Source organism: Ranitomeya variabilis, chromosome 1, assembly GCF_051348905.1.
Source record: "Ranitomeya variabilis isolate aRanVar5 chromosome 1, aRanVar5.hap1, whole genome shotgun sequence".
Lineage (NCBI taxonomy): Eukaryota > Metazoa > Chordata > Amphibia > Anura > Dendrobatidae > Ranitomeya > Ranitomeya variabilis.
The window spans coordinates 319,051,651-319,069,909 of NC_135232.1; the positions used below are offsets into that span (position 1 = coordinate 319,051,651).

The 18,259-nt window shown below is 43.6% G+C and overlaps 1 protein-coding gene across 1 annotated transcript; it reads left to right on the forward strand.

Annotated features, from left to right (window-relative positions):
• The first annotated feature begins 7,384 nt into the window (after positions 1 to 7,384).
• Positions 7,385 to 7,957, forward strand: LOC143794815 (olfactory receptor 5B12-like). Its single transcript, XM_077280977.1, has one exon. The coding sequence runs from the start codon at positions 7,385 to 7,387 to the stop codon at positions 7,955 to 7,957; it is 573 nt and encodes a 190-aa protein (XP_077137092.1).
• The last annotated feature ends 10,302 nt before the right edge of the window (positions 7,958 to 18,259 follow it).

Sequence of the window (18,259 nt, forward strand, 5' to 3'; positions counted from 1 at the left end):
CCTTCTGGCACCAACAACCATGCCACGTTCAAAGGCACTCAAATCACCTTTCTTCCCCATACTGATGCTCGGTTTGAACTGCAGGAGATTGTCTTGACCATGTCTACATGCCTAAATGCACTGAGTTGCCGCCATGTGATTGGCTGATTAGAAATTAAGTGTTAACAAGAAGTTGGACAGGTGTACCTAATAAAGTGGCCGGTGAGTGTATATACTCACATACAGTGCCTGCATGCCTTGCACTGATGTGGATATGTGCATATAGACTCCCCTGCCTACCTAGCACTGCAATCTATGTACCCCCGAATTAGCCCTAAAAAGGACTGTTGGTTTATCAGGATTTGTGGATTGAACACTAGTAGATCCACACTAACTAATCAAAGAATGAATCTGACCCTATCTCAGCAGCAGCTCTCCCTACACTAGCTGAGTCCGGAGCAGAATGCGCTGAGCAGGGTCTCTCTTATAGACCTGATGATGCTGTGCGGCCAGCCTATCACTGTAATACCACAGCAAACATGGATGCGGTATTACAGTGCATGGCAGACAATCCCTGCATGTTGATTGGCAATCTTAAAAGTGCCAAAAGAAAAAGGAGGACACCCGAGCTCCCGCCAAATAAGCCCAGAAATGCTCGATGCTTGCCGAGTACACAGAGCACAGTGATACTTGGGCGAGTAATCGCCTAATCAGGTAATACTGACATGCAACACCATCCTGACTCCAGACCAGAAGGGGGAGAGCTAATCCTGGTTTCAGGGGAGCTTCCCTATAAAATTCTGGCTTGGGGGCAGGGTTAGCAGTCTGTTAGTGACAGTGTGCAGGGACAGTGAGAGGAGAAGAGGCTAAGGAGAGGAGCCTGGGGTCTGGAGCTGCAACTTGGCTCAACCCAAAAGAAAGCGCCAAGAGACCGGACACCGGAGTATGAGATGGTGTAGGAATTGCATACCCAGCCAATGAAACTGGAGGGCAGGAGATTGCAATCTCCTGTCCCATCTAACACCTGCAGGTACCACAGCAAGTTAGGAGCCTGGGGCTGCCAGTGAGAAGACAGTGCCCATGAAAGGTTCAGGCTGTCAGCCATACAGGTTGGGGGTACAGACACTGAGAGGACTTGTGCAGAGCTTCAGGCAGCAAGGGTCAGAGTATACAGCACAGAAGTAAGGCCTCCAAACCCACCTGGCTAGGTGGATCCCAAGCTGTTTCCAGGCTGCCCACACCCCATCACCTCCTGCTACCTGTACCCTGGACTGTATCTGCATTTCATCAGTAAAAGGTAAAGGAAACTGCTATCCCTGTGTCCTTCAATTATTTCCTGCACCCTCATTCTTGTACCCCACCATCAATCATCCCTCTTACCAACTGTATCGGTAGCCTTGGGTACTAAGCTCTACCTGTAGGGAGCTATACCAACTTTGCTGCAACTCCATCAGCCCCAGTGGACGCCTTTAAGCAGCGCCAGCCATCCCTGGCCAAATACCACAGGTGGGGTCATGAATTAACCTTTATAGACTTTATTCTTCACTTTCATTCACCCCCTTTTACTGGACGCCCAGGGCCTTGGACCGGGTCACTGCCACTGTGACCACCCCTTTAAATACCGACAGACACGGCCCGAGTACCCCACGGTTCTAGTGGGCACTCCATGTTCTTTTAGTGAAACTTTTAATGATGATCAAATAAAAATTGGAAGATTTTCCTCTGATGAGCACTTGGAGCGCCCCCACTGCTGCAGGGCCGAGGGGTACCCGGTACCGAGCCTCTCTGTCTCGGTTCTGGGGTTGTCACGGTGGCTAGACCTGGTCCATGACCCTGCTGAGGGGCATCCAGTGAAAGTGGAGAGTGATGATGTTGTGGTGCAGGTCGCGATGAATAACGAGGACACCAGGTTGCAGTCTCTTTACCTCTTTACTGAAGGCTTCAGGATCCTCAATCCGGAATACGGTTAACAGGGCTGTCTGAGACCGGCTGGTCCGATGGCACCTCCAGAGTTCCCTTTGCAGGTGGAAATCTGTGCCTACCTTCTAGCGCTTGTGTGTTGTAGTCCTTCCCTGCTTAGCACCACGGGATAGTCTTCACAACTGTTGTGTCTGTTTCTAAAGTTCCCTCACAACTGATTCTGATGTTCTTCTTCGTCCCCCAGATGATATGGCTAGGACGCACTTGTATGACGGGTAGGCCTGGAGGTCTTCCGGGACCCTAGTGTCGCCCCTCTCCAACTGTTGCCCCCTATGTCTGCTTAGGTGATTTGGGTGAGACAGCCCACCTATAACTGACTGTCATGCCGTAGGTTTGAAGTAAGGCCTGGAGCTCAATACTTCCTCGGCGTTTCCGGCCACCGGCTACGCGCCTCAGTAGGATGTTGCCTCGGTCTTACAGCACGACTCCTACTGGTGTTTCTCCTTGTTGCGTTGATCTCGTTTCTCACTCTTCACAATAAACCTCGCTTCTTGTCCTTTCTTGGGGCACCGCCGCAATGAAGTGCAGGCGCGGTCCCGTAACGTTCTTTCTGTTCGCTAGGCCTCTGTCAGGATCCCACCCCTGACAGGGACCCCCCTGAATCTTCCCCTGCAACACCCTCTGCCACAGGATGTTGCCTGGTTCCAAACCAGTCAGCTTTCTGTCTAACTTCCTATTTAACCCCCAGTTTTACCAGATTGTGAGGGGTGGCCTTATACATAGCACCCTTAGCTCCCCCTGGAGGCCAGACTGTGAAGTGTATTGGTGTCTGTGATACCTGGTCAGGTGAACTCCTTCAGTGCCATCAGACGTTCCAACACCCCCCTTAGCGGCGGAGCATCAGTACTGCAACAACCAGGACTCTGGGGCGCTGCACACTATACAGACAACAGATCAGGATGTTATTCTATGCACTTCTGGAGTGTCATATTTGGTGAGCTGGCTTTTTAAAAAATTTTTTGTTTCTATTTTTCACAAATATCAAGTGACATGGTGCATGAGTATACAGTCATTGCCGAAAGTGTTGACACCATTGAAATTGTTTCAGAAAATTGAGTTTTTCTCCAAGAAATTTATTCAATGACACATGGATTGTTAAACGTTTATTTCCTTTGTATGTATTGGAACAGCAAAAAAAAAGAAAAAAAGCTAAATTGGACATAATTTCACACAATCCCCAAAAGTGGGCAGGACAAAATTGTTAGCACCGTCCACTTATTATTTGTTTATACACCTTTGGATTAAATAACTGCAAATCAATCGCTTCCCATAACCATCAACAATCTTTTTACAACTCTCAATTGGAATTTTTGACAACCCTCAAACTGCTGCAGGTCATATTTGAAGGGTGCCTTCACACAACAGCAATTTTAAGATCTCTCCACAGATGATCAATGGGATTTAGATCCGGACTCATTGCTGGACACTTCAGAACTCTACTTTGTTTCCATTCATTTATGGGTGCTTCTTACAGTATGTTTGGGGGTTATTGTCCTGCTGGAAGACTCATAACCTAGGACAGATGCCCAGCTTCCTTACACTGGGCATTGTATTGCGATCCAAAATCCTTTGGTAATCTTCAGATTTCACAATGCCTTGCACACAGTCGAAGAAGCAGCAAAACAACCCCAAAACATCTTTGAACCTTCACCATTTTTGACTATAGGTACTGTGTTCTTTTCTTTGTAGGCCTCATTACATTTTTTGGTAAACTATATGATGTGCTTTTCCAAAAAGCTCTATCTTGATCAAGACCCTTCCCCAAAAGGATTTTGGCTTACTCATGTAAATTTTGGCAAACTGCAGTCTAGCTTTTTTATGTCTCTTTTTCACCAGTGGGTCCTCCTGGGTCTCTTGCCTTAGTGTTTCATCTAATTCAAATAGTTTGCGCTGACACTGATACACCCTAAGCCTACATGACAGCTTGAATGTCTTTGGAACTTGATTGGGAACTTTACTCACCCTGTATCCCAACTATCTCATATTGCAACCTTTCATCAATTTTTCTCTGCCGCCCACATCCATGGAGATTAGCTACAGTGCCATGGGTTCTAAACTTGATTATGCAGCTCACCATCAACAAAGGAACATGAAGATCTTTGTTGATGGACTTGTAACCACGAGAATTTTGATTCTAAAGTCCTCAGACATTCCTCTTTTCGTTTTGTACTCCATTCTTAGTGTGTCACACACAGACAAACAATGCAAAGATTAAGTCAACTTCTCTTTTTGTCTGGTATCAGGTGTAATTTTCATATTGCCCACACCTGTTACTTGCCACAGTTGAGTTTGAACGAGCATCACATGCTTGAAACTAAGTTGTTTATCCACAATTTTGTAAAGGTGTCAACAATTTTGTCCCACACATTTTTGGGTTTTTGCATAAAATAATGTGCATTTTGCCTGTTAATCTCATTTTTTGTGTTTTTTCAATACACACAAAAGAAATAAACATGTGTTTAACAAAAAATGCATAAATGCAATAATTTTCTGGGAGAAAAACGTCATTTTCTGGAACAATTTCAATGTTGAAAACAATTTCAGCCATGACTGCATATCATCTTAATTTTTTTTGTGATGTTTAGACTTTGTGTAATATGTTGTGCCCTTTCCCTATATTATATTGTAAATGCTTTTTTTCTGGTATTACTTTACGGGGAACAATTTGATTTGTGCTATCCTGGTCAAGGTGCCTCAGGCCATTAATAGGCCCATATCACACTGATGGTCACTGGACCTCACATGAATTCATGGCATCCATCATGAATTGATGTTATGATGACATGGCATCTAGTATGCGTAAGACGAATATAGGATACAAGAAGAAGGATTCCAGGTGCAGAAGTGAGGACCAGCTGCCACAGAGCACTGGACTAGATGCAAGACCAGGGAAGCGCAAATCAAATTGCTCATCTCTAATAATTACACATGCTTCAAAATATTTAGCACAGAATAAAGTGCAGTACTAAAAAATAAAATATGTCTCTAAAAACCTAAGATAGATGGTAAATTTTCCTGAGGTGACCTGATTCAGATGACATTTAGCCGATGCTATATTTTCATTAGAACCACTGGTATGGCTACTAGATCTTCGTAAGGAAACTTTTTCTATAAAAGACTAAAAGGTTTTTTCAAAGTGACTTTTCTTTTCTCTTTCTCTTAATATGTGTTTACGAAAAGGATTGTGAAAGCTCTTGGGATCTAGATTAATATTTATGATTTAAAGTTTTAACTGAGCTGTGTTAATTAAGAAGTTGATTGTATATAAATGAAGCCAATTTAAATTTAAATTTCAATGTTTCAGAAACAGCTTCACAAAATATTCACAGAAAAGCCATTTTCTTTATTGAAAATAAAATAGTGTCCTGCATATGGTATGTACTCTATAATAATATTACTTTTATTATATCAGCCACAATGTACTCTGCTTAGAACTTTCATGCTGGTAAAAGTTGTTTTCTCTTATGTTACTGATGACGAGTCACTTTTAATTATAACAGTAATAAAAATAATAATAATAATAATGAGCGCTAAGGCTGTCCATTATTTTGTTAAATATTTAGTAAAAAGAATGATTCCTGTAGTTAATTAAGCGAATCGGTACAACATTAGTTGATGAATCACATACATTTCCATAAGATTTAAGATCTAAAAAAAATTATGGAAACAAAAATAGCCTGAAATATGGATATAGCTAGGTCCTGCAATACAATATATAAAGCAATATTATTATTATTATCATTATTATTATTATTTGCATATGTTGTTTTACTGGACTGAAAAATGTAGCACAGCTATGTCCATATTCCAGTCTCTTTTTGTTTCCATAATTTTTTTTAACTTAAGTGTCATGGAAATGTATGTGATTCATAAACTAATGTTGCACTGATTCGCTAACACAAAATATTTATCAAAATAATGGAAAAGACAGCACTTTTGTGAACACAGCCTTGGGGCCCATATGTATGCAGTGTAAAGGAAGCTCCTGCACTTATTCCCAATACGGGCAAGCACACGGAGCAGCACACCGAGCCAGTAATAACTTCTGCAATTTGGGGTCGCAAGTGGTTCGGTTTCCAATATGGCTCTCTGAAACTGGTATAAGTTAAATTGTTTGATTGATTTCTTGTGGCAATTTTGTCAATTTAATACATCTGAGCCACTAATCACTGCTATTCATGCGCATATCATGTACGTATGTAATTATACATGTGTCCAAACACCATTAATAGTGACATAACGAATTTCACTCCTTTGTCATTTAGGGACATTTTCAGTAAAGCTCCAAATTGTGTGTTTACAGTCACAAAATTGCTAATTTGTTTACTTCTTCAGTGTGTTAACCACTAGAGATTTCTCTTTTGTCTAACTTACTGTCCACTACCTGTATAAACTGTCATGTGAAAATCCATATTTAGCAGCAGAAATGTCAAGACAGATTTCATGAACTGGAGAAGCAACTTTTCCTCAGTGCTCTTGCTCTCCTGTCTTGCTCTCCTGTCTGTCAATCTGCACACTTGCATAACAGAAAGGTTTTATTTCAGGTTAGGAAGGTAATGCAGTGTAGGCACAATGCTGGCTGGGAAGTAGGGAAAGAGATGTTCCAGCTGCTATGCTGCTGGCAAACTGCTGATGAAGTGGGCATAATCACCCAAATATAGTGGATGGCATGTCACAGAGCATGAAAATCAAGTCAGTTCCTTGACATTATAGACTAATATGTGCTTCAAAATAAGTTTTAACTTGTTGTGGGGATGAGGGTAGCAAAGCCATGCATTTTTACAAGTATTGTGTGAAAGGACAGAAGTATTATAACTGGAATGCTCCTTTCGAAAAACATAATTCACAAAGTTTGGGTTCTAATGAAAATCATTCTTTGAACAGTTAGAGGTAAAAGTAAAAATAGAGTTCACAGTAAAGCATTTTATATGGGAAAGTACATATCAGAAATATAGTAAATATTAGATATCTTGATCAGTATTTGGCATATACTAATGGTGATGAGTATATTTCCAATGCTTTTTATAGAACGATATCAATATTTATGGGTTCAATATCTGATAAGAAGATTCATACTATGTGCAATCACACTGGCTCCCCATTTGAATTTCTTCTTAGTAACATCTCTGATGTGCCAGCACTTCAAATACCGTTGTATGTATTGTTTTTGCTCATCTATCTCCTTACCATGTTGGGAAACTGGACTGTCATTCTAATGATATACCTTTATCAGACTCTCCATACTCCAATGTACTTTTTTTTAGGCAACCTGGGAGTTTTAGATGCCATTTACATTTCTACAACGATGCCTAAAATGCTGTCCAATTATTTTAAAAAAAGAAAAAACATTTCATACATTGGATGTGTGACACAACTGTATCTGTATCTAGTTATGGCAGCCACTGAGTCTACCTTGCTTTCTACTATGGCTTTTGATCGATATGTGGCCATTTGTCATCCCTTGCGGTATCATTCCATCATGAACAAGAAGGTATGTTTACAGTTTGCAGCAACTTCATGGATTATAGGAATAGTTTATTCTCTAATCCACACTGCAAACACATTTAGGTTAAATTTTTGCAAATCCATTCAAATTGATCACTTTTTTTGTGACATTCCTCCACTCCTCAAGATTTCTTGCTCCAGTATAGTCATTAATGAAATGATTGTGTATATAGTTGGTGGATTATTGGTCTTAATATGTTTCCCATTAATTATTATTTCCTATATATTTATTGTTAAAACAGTCTTTAAGATCTCTAATGTAAAAGCCCGCTCCAAAACGTGCTCTACATGTACATCTCACTTCTTATCAATCAGTTTGTTTTATGTTAGTGGAAGTTTTGCATATTTTCATCCAACATCTCCCAAATCATTTTACCAATACAAGATCAATGCATTGTTTTATACTATCCTACCTCCATTACTAAATCCACTCATTTATAGTTTGAGGAACAAAGAACTTGAAAAGGTTTTTAAAAAAGTAATTAACAAATAAGAAACTGTACATTTTATAAAAGAATACCATTATGAATCATGGTCAATGTGACAGCACAGCATTTAATTTTAATTATGCCAGACTTATATTTTCATTTTTTTATGAGTCTGACTCTTGAATCGATGTTTGTGAATTGTTGAATGGCTGCTGTTTACCTATTATATCAGCTCCTACAGTTTAATGTGTTGATTTCTTTGGAGGACAGGGACACAGGGTCATTGAACAATTGATGTTTGTTAATATGTTGATTACCCATTATATAAGTTCATGTAGCTTGTTGACCAGCAAAACAGTGAAGGACAAACTATGCAGATTGATTAAATACACAAACAATGAGAGTTAATCTCATCCCACCTTTTCCTGACCTGTGGATGATGGCCAAAGGACAGCTGTGGATATAAAAGGATCTCTATCCTTCTGCAAGTAAACTCTACAGAACAGCAGCCAGGACACCATGGCTCCATCAAGAGTAAAACAGATTTGATATTCTACAGGATGCCAGATTAAGGGACCACGGCCCTAGCTGGAACAATGCAGATCTCATCCATTGACCATCTCTGGACCCATGGAGACATTCAGAGAAGCCAAGGTTTTGATACTACAGTCACCTGGCCCTTTGAACACGTTTAGAGAAGCTAGGTTGGGACCCTCTGGGCACCTGGTCCCATGGAGATGTTTGGAAAAGCCAGGTTTGGACTATAAGGTTACCTGACCATGTACCTCAATGGACTGTCAGCATCCTAAGCTTGTCATTACCTCCTCTCTGTGGGTGACCACCAAAAGTGGGGTGCCACCGTAAGCCTGGAAACCTTGAATTCGCAGCTGCTCTAATCTCAGCAAAGCCAGAGGAAGGGCAATACTCTGTAATTTGCACCATCTTGGGAATTTGATGGTACTGTTCTATATATTATTGTCTATTGGAGGTTCAATAAACTGTTGCCACACTGTTCTACCCTCAACTTGTGTTGTCTGAGTGGTAGTCTGCCCACGGGAAAGGAATGCAAGCATTCAATGGGATGAGCGATGGTCCATGAGGTCTTTCTTAAGACAGCTGGGCCAGCGGATGAGAGCACCCACTGACCCTCGTGTCATCACAGTCATATAAAATTGCAGACTTGTTTTTTGCTTAAAAGGGTTGACTCATATCAGGAAATGTTGGTCCTTGGAAACTGTTGTAAAAACAACCATATTTTACTGGATCTTCATTGAGTTTTTGTTTATCCTTAAATGTGTTGTCCCCTGTGAGAATATCTTGGTCCACCATGCAGTTTGTTATAATAAAAAACAACACCTTACTCACCATCCCCGGGTCCATTAGTGAGTCTCCACTGCTGCTCCCTATGCCGGGTATTGGCTGCATTGCTAACATGTCAGCAGCATGGCAGCAAATCAGTGAGCTCAGTGACTGTCAGTGCAGATAGAATGCCTTCTCAGAACTTCTGATCTCAGTGATTAGCTGCTGCGCTATTGATGTTAGGCTATATTCAAAAAATATTTAGAATTGAGAGTCCTCAGTGGTTGATACCTTTTAATGGCTAACTGAAAAGATGGTAACAAATTGCAAGCTTTCAAGACTACTCAGGTCTAGTGTTGAGCATTCCGATACTGCAAGTATCGGGTATCGGCCGATACTTGCTGTATCGGAATTCCGATACCGAGATCCGATATTTTTGTGATATCGGGTATCGGTATCGAAACAACATTAATGTAAAAATGTGTAAAAGAGAGAATTAAAATAAAAAATATTGCTATACTCACCTCTCCGACGCAGCCTGCACCTTACCGAGGGAAGCGGCAGCGTTCTTTGTTTAAAATTCGCGCTTTTCTTTCCTTTACGAGAGTCCCGGCTTGTGATTGGTTGCGTGCCGCCCATGTGACCAGGACGCAACCAATCACAGCAAGCCGTGACGTAATTTCAGGTCCTTCAGGATTTTAAAATTACGTTCCGGCGTTGTGATTGGTTGCGTCGCAGTCACATGGGAGACGCAACCAATCACAGCAAGCCGTGACGTAATTTCAGGTCCTTAAGGATTTTAAAATTACGTCCCGGCTTTGTGATTGGTTGCGTCGCAGTCACATGGGAGACGCAACCAATCACAAGCCGTGACGTCACGGGAGGCTGGACACGCGCGCATTTTAAAATGGGCGCGTGTCCAGCCTCCCGTGACGTCCCGGCTTGTGATTGGTTGCGCCGCGGTCAACCAATCACAAGCCGGGAGGCTGGACACGCGCCCATTTTAAAATTTTAAAATGCGCGCGTGTCCAGCCTCCCGGCTTGTGATTGGTTGACCGCGGCGCAACCAATCACAAGCCGGGACGTCACGGGAGGCTGGACACGCGCCCATTTTAAAAAGCGCGCGTGTCCAGCCTCCCGTGACGTCACGGCTTGTGATTGGTTAATGGCGGCCATGTTGCCGGGACGCGGACCAATCACAGCAAGCCGTGACGTAATTTCGTCACGGCTTGCTGTGATTGGTCCGCGTCCCGGCAACATGGCGCCGTGACCAATCATAAGCCGGGACGTCACTGGAGGCTGGACACGCGCGCTTTTTAAAGTGGGCGCGTGTCCAGCCTCCCGTGACGTCCCGGCTTGTGATTGGTTAATGGCGGCCATGTTGCCGGGACGCGGACCAATCACAGCAAGCCGTGACGTAATTTCGTCACGGCTTGCTGTGATTGGTCCGCGTCCCGGCAACATGGCCGCCCTGACCAATCACAAGCCGGGACTTCACGTAACCAAGTAAAAGCGCGAATTTTAAACAAACAACGCTGCCGGTTCCCTCGCTGAGGTCCAGGCTGCGTCGGAGAGGTGAGTATAGCGATATTTTTTATTTTAATTCTTTCTTTTACACATTTATATGGATCCCAGGGCCTGAAGGAGAGTTTCCTCTCCTTCAGACCCTGGGAACCATCAGGAATACCGTCCGATACTTGAGTCCCATTGACTTGTATTGGTATCGGGTATCGGTATCGGATTGGATCCGATACTTTGCCGGTATCGGCCGATACTTTCCGATACCGATACTTTCAAGTATCGGACGGTATCGCTCAACACTACTCAGGTCTCTTTATTAGGCACAGACTAAAGCAAATTCTGAAGAATCACATATTTATGCACAACACAGCACAGAACTGTCATTATGGGAGAGTGATAAGTGAAAAACAGTTGTGTCCATAAATATTACACATAAATATTACACAGTACCAAGATATTTATCTTTCCTGTAAGGCTATATTCACAAGTTCAGTATTTGGTCAGTATTTCACATCAATGTTTGCAAGCCAAAACCAGGAGTGGGTGAAAAATGCAGAAGCGATTGTTTGCTATGATTGTTCCACTCCTGGTTTTGGCTTACAAATACTGATGTAGAATACTGACCAAATACTGCTAGTGTGACGCAGCCTTAAAATGGTTGTCCACTACTAGGACAACCCCTTTTTGATCTAAATGTTTGACATTGATAGAATATGACTAACACTAATCAATTATGAATAGGACTTCAAAAAACGTGTAACATAAATTTCCCTTAAAAAATATATTTCTTAAATATGTTAAAAAAAAGTCCAAATTCACCTAAATAAGAAATACTGAGTTGCATAATACAGAATGAAAATCCTTCTTTGAGGATTTGATTAAAGTGATAAGGGCATGTCTTACATTCCACATTGCGTTGCACCACCCAGAGGACCTCCAATGGTGTCCATCTGAGGCATGCCTAGTAGCACACATCTATGTCAGTTCATGTCACTCCGAAGTGGGCAGGAGGATGCATCCAACGGTTCCATCAGGATGGCAGACAGAACGATGGGAGCCGTCCAGGGATGCCCCCAGACTACATGCGTACAATGTGCGCTTCCATATTATTTCCAAATATTAAAAAAATGCAAGTACAGATAGTAACAGTTAGGAACAGTAAGTATTTTTATACAATCCCAGTATGCATACAAATCGGAAGCATAAGTCCCCATGAGTAGATATCATATGGAGAATGTATAATGTATCCACAGAAAAATATATACATAAAGTGGTATGGGTGAGTGAAACATCAAAATCACATATGCAATAAGGCTGGTTTCACATTTCACATTTGCGTTTTTTGCCGCTGCGTTTTAGCGCAAAAAAACGCATGCGTTTTTTTTCCTATATTTAACATTAAAAACGCATGCTTTTTTTTGTACGCGTTTGGCCACGTTTGACGACGCATGCGTTTTTTCTATGCTTGCGTTTGGTTGCAGAAATGCAACATGTACTAATTTCTAGAGGCGTTTTTTTTGCAGCAAAAAAAGCATGCGTTTTTTTGCGGCAAAAAAATGCATTGATGTCTATGTAAACACATGCGTTTTTTAGCACATGCGTTTTGTTGCATTTTTGAACGCATGCGTTTTTATTAAGATAACAATGTCTAGACACTGATAATCAACCCCCCACCATCAAGGTGATAAAAGGGAGGGTGTGGACAGTTGCAGGTCACTTGTCACCAGACTCTGAAGCCGAAGACACCCTGACAGGCCACAATTTGGAGGAAAAGACTCTGAACAATGCGAGTATATCGTAGCCAATGCCTTTATTTTTTATTTTCTGTCTCTACATGTCCTAATTTCTGCCATTTTTTTCTTTCTACATGCATCAGAATGTCATCTTCGGATTCTTCGTCTGGTGAGGAGTTTCAGCCACGCCAGTCGGAAGTGGAGCATGTCAGTGAGGTGAGTATTTGCCTCGTCAGATTGGTAAGAATTCACTGTCACATCGACACATGTGACAATTAGATTTTTCCTTTTTTTAGAGCTCTTCTACTGCGGCAGAGACAGGGACGGAGCAGCGGAGTCAAGGTCCGGTGGAAAGGCGGCAGCGGGTACGTATACAAGGCTGACTGTCCTCAGTGTAATATTCTTGAATCTTCCTTTCTTTCCACTCGTATTTCTAAACTTTTTCCTTCTGGAATCCTTTTGTATCTTGACTTTCCTATCCATGCCGTTTCTCAGCATCTTTTTTTCTTTCTTTTCCTTATGTAATTGAGCAAACTTTAATGACTTTCTTTATCTTTTAGGTTTCACAACGGGACCATAACCTGATAGACAATGACCTACTCATCACCCTGGTCCAGGAGCGAGTCCCGTTGTGGGGCAGCCGGGATCCACTGCACTCGAACAACACCACGATACGGCGGCTGTGGATTGAGGTGGCCCAAGCGATGTGGGATGGCTGGGACAACGCCACGACACGGGTCCAAAATGCATTTGGTAAGTATTGCACTGCAGTGTGAAGCAGCAGAGACCTTGGCCGTGCTCACTCAACTCTGTGTGATGAAAGAAACTCTACGGAGTTTATCTCATCACACACAGTTGGATGAGCACGGCTAAAAGTCCATTTTCTGACCATAAGGTTTTTTTTTTAACAGTGGACAAAGTAAAAACACGTTGGCGTTCGATGAAGGACCGCTTCAACAAGGACATGCGTGAAGAGAGTCGTGTTCCCAGTGTTTCAGGAGCAAGGATCAGAACATACAAATACCATCGAGTATTGGCATTTCTAAGACCGGTCCTTGCCCAGAGAACGTAAGTATTTATCACGTGCATTAGGTTGTATTGTATTGCCATAATCTGTATTTTTAAATTCCACAGGATTTTGCATCTGGTTAATTTCTGGTATTAATTTTCTTTTTCCTTTTTTCACAGCACATACAGCACGACTGTCGGCCCAGGTTCTGGAGCGGTCCTTCATCCGACAGCCACGGACCCGTCCCAGCCATCCAGCTGCACAGCAGCAGGTGGGCCTTCCACACTAACTGGAGACCAGGGAGCTGGTCCATCAGGTCTTCCCCTTTCGCAGTCCTCTTCCACTGCCCCCTTTTTTTGGGGCACATCCCGGCAGCGCCAGAGGGCTTTGGACAGGTCACTCATGCCCGAGTTTTTGCACTTGAGCTCGGTTTTACACGAAGCAATCAAGGCTTTAGGTGACCGAATGGATGTTTCACATAACCTCTTGAATGCCCGTATCCAGGAGGTCACCAAAAGCCTTGATCAAGTTAAAGCCGACCTCCAGAGGCCAGCTCATAATTTTTTTAACCAAATTGAGCAGGGCATGTCGGAAAACCTTACTCCTGATCTCCAGATGAGTGTCATGCAGGCCTGCAATGCTGTGTACGTGCAGGCTATGCAGCAGAGTCGGTTATTCCAGCGGACAGTGGCGGCATATCCAACCGTGCCTTCACTGTCTCGATTAACCTCAATGCCAACCTCTGCTGCATACCACTGCACGGCCACCTCTATTCCTTCCACAGGCGGACTCCACTACAGCGCCAGCACCATGACAAGTGCAGTTGGACATCCCACTGCCACCACCATGACAACCGCTGCTCCTGCTTGGACCTCCTCCACTGACACCACGATGCAGCAGGACCCTGGCATGGCTTTCCGGACCGCCCCCACCATGATGCAGAAGGACCCTGGCATGGCTTTCAGGACCGCCCCCACCACGATGCAGCAGGACCGTGGCATGGCTTTCCAGACCGCCCCGCCACGATGCAGCAGGACCCTGGCATGGCTTTCCGGACCGCCCCCACAACGATGCAGCAGGACCATGGCATGGCTTTCCAGACCGCCCCCACCACGATGCAGCAGGACCCTGGCATGGCTTTCCGGACCGCCCCCACCACGATGCAGCAGGACCCTGGCGTGGCTTTCCGGACCGCCCCCACCACGATGCAGCAGGACCGAGGCATGGCTTTCAGGACCGCCCCCACCACGATGCAGCAGGACCATGGCATGGCTTTCCAGACCGTCCCCACCACGATGCAGCAGGACCCTGGCATGGCCGTCCGCTCGCCAATCGCTATGGACTGTGACACAGTGCAGCCGGACCCTGACTGGTCACCCGCCACCACGCCACGGCATATGAGCCCACCTAGACGTCCCACAACCAGGCAAAGCCAAAAAAACCCAGAATAAAAAAAACAGAGGACTCTTAGCATTCCTCCCCCTTCACCTACCAATGTGTCTGTAATGTCAGTTTTGTCTCACCCTTCCAGCGCGTCTCAAGCCTCTCATGTGTCAAGCCCCATCCCTGAACTTCCAGACCCTTCTAGTTTCATTGCCCCTTCTCCTGCCACCTCTGCGTCATCCACGGTTAGCCAGGCCTCAGTTCTTCACACCCCCCGTTTACATCACTCTACCCCAAGTCGGCGCAGTAAAAAATACATTTTTTCAGTTGTTAAATAAATTAAAAAAGTTTGATTTGCCACAATTATGTTTGGTTTATTGTGTCTATGGCCGCCTGCAACACACACCATGCGTCCAGAAACGTCGCCAGTAGGGTTGAGCTAAACAGATCGGCAAATTTCCAAAGTAGCCGATTTTTGGCAAAGACGGTTTTCGTTAAACCCGACCAGATACTGTAAACCATGTCATATCCCCCTTTTTTTTGCATATTCCACACTACTAATGTTAGTAGTTTGTATGTGCAAAAGGGTTAAATTGCGGAAAAAATTGGCGTGGGCTCCCGCCCAATTTTTTCCGCCAGAGTGGTAAAGCTAGTGACTGAGGGCAGATATTAATAGCCAGGAGAGGGTCCATGGTTATTGGCCCCCCTGGCTACAAACATCTGCCCCCAGCCACCCCAGAAAAGGCACATCTGGAAGATGCGCCTATTCTGGCACTTGGCCACTCTCTTCCCATTCCCGTGTAGCGGTGGGATATGGGGTAATGAAGGGTTAATGTCACCTTGCTATTGTAAGGTGACATTAAGCCAGATTAATAATGGAGAGGCGTCAATTATGACACCTATCCATTATTAATCCAATTGTATGAAAGGGTTAAAAAAACACACACAATATTGCAAAGTATTTTAATGAAATAAACACACAGGTTGTTTTAAGGCCCTCACTCTGAAAAATAATAAACCAACAATATACATACCTTCCGATGATCTGTCACGTCCCATGAGGTAAATCCATCTGAAGAGGTTAAAATATTTTACAGGCAGGAGCTCTGCTAATGCAGCTGTGCTCGTGCCTGTAAAAAACCCCGGGGAATGAAGGTAATGTAGGTCAATGACCTGTATTGACCTTCATTCGCGGTGATGCGCCCCCTGCTGGATGTCCCTAGAACGTGGGAAAATATTCAGAATTTACCAGGCTCGAGGTCATATGAGGACATCCAGCAGGGGGCGCATCACCGTGAATGAAGGTAATGTAGGTCAATGACCTGTAGTTACCTTCATTCGCGGTGATGCGCCCCCTGCTGGATGTCCCTAGAAAGTGGGAAAGTATTCAGAACATTTACCAGGCTCGAGGTCATATGAGGACATCCACCAGGGGGCGCATCACCGCGAATGAAGGTAATGTAGGTCAATGACCTGTAGTTACCTTCATTCGCGGTGATGCGCCCCCTGCTGGATGTCCCTAGAAAGTGGGAAAATATTCAGAACATTTACCAGGCTCGAGGTCATATGAGGACATCCAGCAGGGGGCGCATCACCGCGAATGAAGGTAAATACAGGTCATTGACCTACATTACCTTCATTCCCCGGGGTTTTTTACAGGCACAAGCACAGCTGCATTAGCAGAGCTCCTGCCTGTAAAATATTTTAACCCCTTCAGATGGATTTACCTCGTGGGACGTGACAGATCATCGGAAGGTATGTATATTGTTGGTTTATTATTTTTCAGAGTGAGGGTCTTCAGGTGGATTGAGAGAGCAATAAAATATTAAAACAACCTGTGTGTTTATTTCATTAAAATACTTTGCAATATTGTGTGTGTTTTTTTAACCCTTTCATACAATTGGATTAATAATGGATAGGTGTCATAATTGACGCCTCTCCATTATTAATCTGGCTTAATGTCACCTTACAATAGCAAGGTGACATTAACCCTTCATTACCCCATATCCCACCGCTACACGGGAATGGGAAGAGAGAGGCCAAGTGCCAGAATTGGCGCATCTTCCAGATGTGCCTTTTCTGGGGTAGCTGGGGGCAGATGTTTGTAGCCAGGGGGGGCCAATAACCATGGACCCTCTCCTGGCTATTAATATCTGCCCTCAGTCACTGGCTTTACCACTCTGGCGGAGAAAATTGCGCGGGAGCCCACGCCAATTTTTTCCGCAATTTAACCCTTAACTTTAATAGCTACAGCGCCAAAATTTTGCACATACACACTACTAACATTAGTAGTGTGGAATATGCAAAATAACCCCTAAAAAATATTTTAACCCCTTCAGATGGATTTACCTCGTGGGACGTGACAGATCATCGGAAGGTATGTATATTGTTGGTTTATTATTTTTCAGAGTGAGGGTCTTCAGGTGGATTGAGAGAGCAATAAAATATTAAAACAACCTGTGTGTTTATTTCATTAAAATACTTTGCAATATTGTGTGTGTTTTTTTAACCCTTTCATACAATTGGATTAATAATGGATAGGTGTCATAATTGACGCCTCTCCATTATTAATCTGGCTTAATGTCACCTTACAATAGCAAGGTGACATTAACCCTTCATTACCCCATATCCCACCGCTACACGGGAATGGGAAGAGAGAGGCCAAGTGCCAGAATTGGCGCATCTTCCAGATGTGCCTTTTCTGGGGTGGCTGGGGGCAGATGTTTGTAGCCAGGGGGGGCAATAACCATGGACCCTCTCCTGGCTATTAATATCTGCCCTCAGTCACTGGCTTTACCACTCTGGCGGAGAAAATTGCGCGGGAGCCCACGCCAATTTTTTCCGCAATTTAACCCTTAACTTTAATAGCTACAGCGCCAAAATTTTGCACATACACACTACTAACATTAGTAGTGTGGAATATGCAAAATAAAGGGGGATATGACATGGTTTACTGTATGTAAACCATGTCTCATATCATGTCGGGTTATGATATTAACATAATAACTAGCACCTCTGCCTTTATCACCCACTCCTGGTTTTGGATTACAAAAAATGATATTAAAGACAGACCAAATACTGCCAGTTTTAGGACAACCTTGGTTTGGAGAGGAAATTCACAGGAGACACGGTCAACACAACCAAAAATAAAGTTTATTAATGAGAAATATTATCATTTTGGAAAATTACTGGTACAGATATAATTACAACAGGATATTTACACAACATTGTCCTGCCATGACACACGTCCAATATCTGAATCAAAAAAGGCAGCAAATTGGTCCCGCATGTGACCAACGGCTGCAGTTGACCGCAGCGGGTGATGCTGGAAATTGGGCAGTGGGTGTGCAACTGGTTCATCCAGTTCAATGTTGGGTCGCTCCTTAGTCATTATGTAATTGTGGAGAACCACACAGGCTTTG

Coding starts and splice junctions, on each gene's coding strand:
- LOC143794815 (XM_077280977.1), top strand. CDS start 7,385: ATGGCTTTTGATCGATATGTGGCCATTTGTCATCCCTTGCGGTATCAT.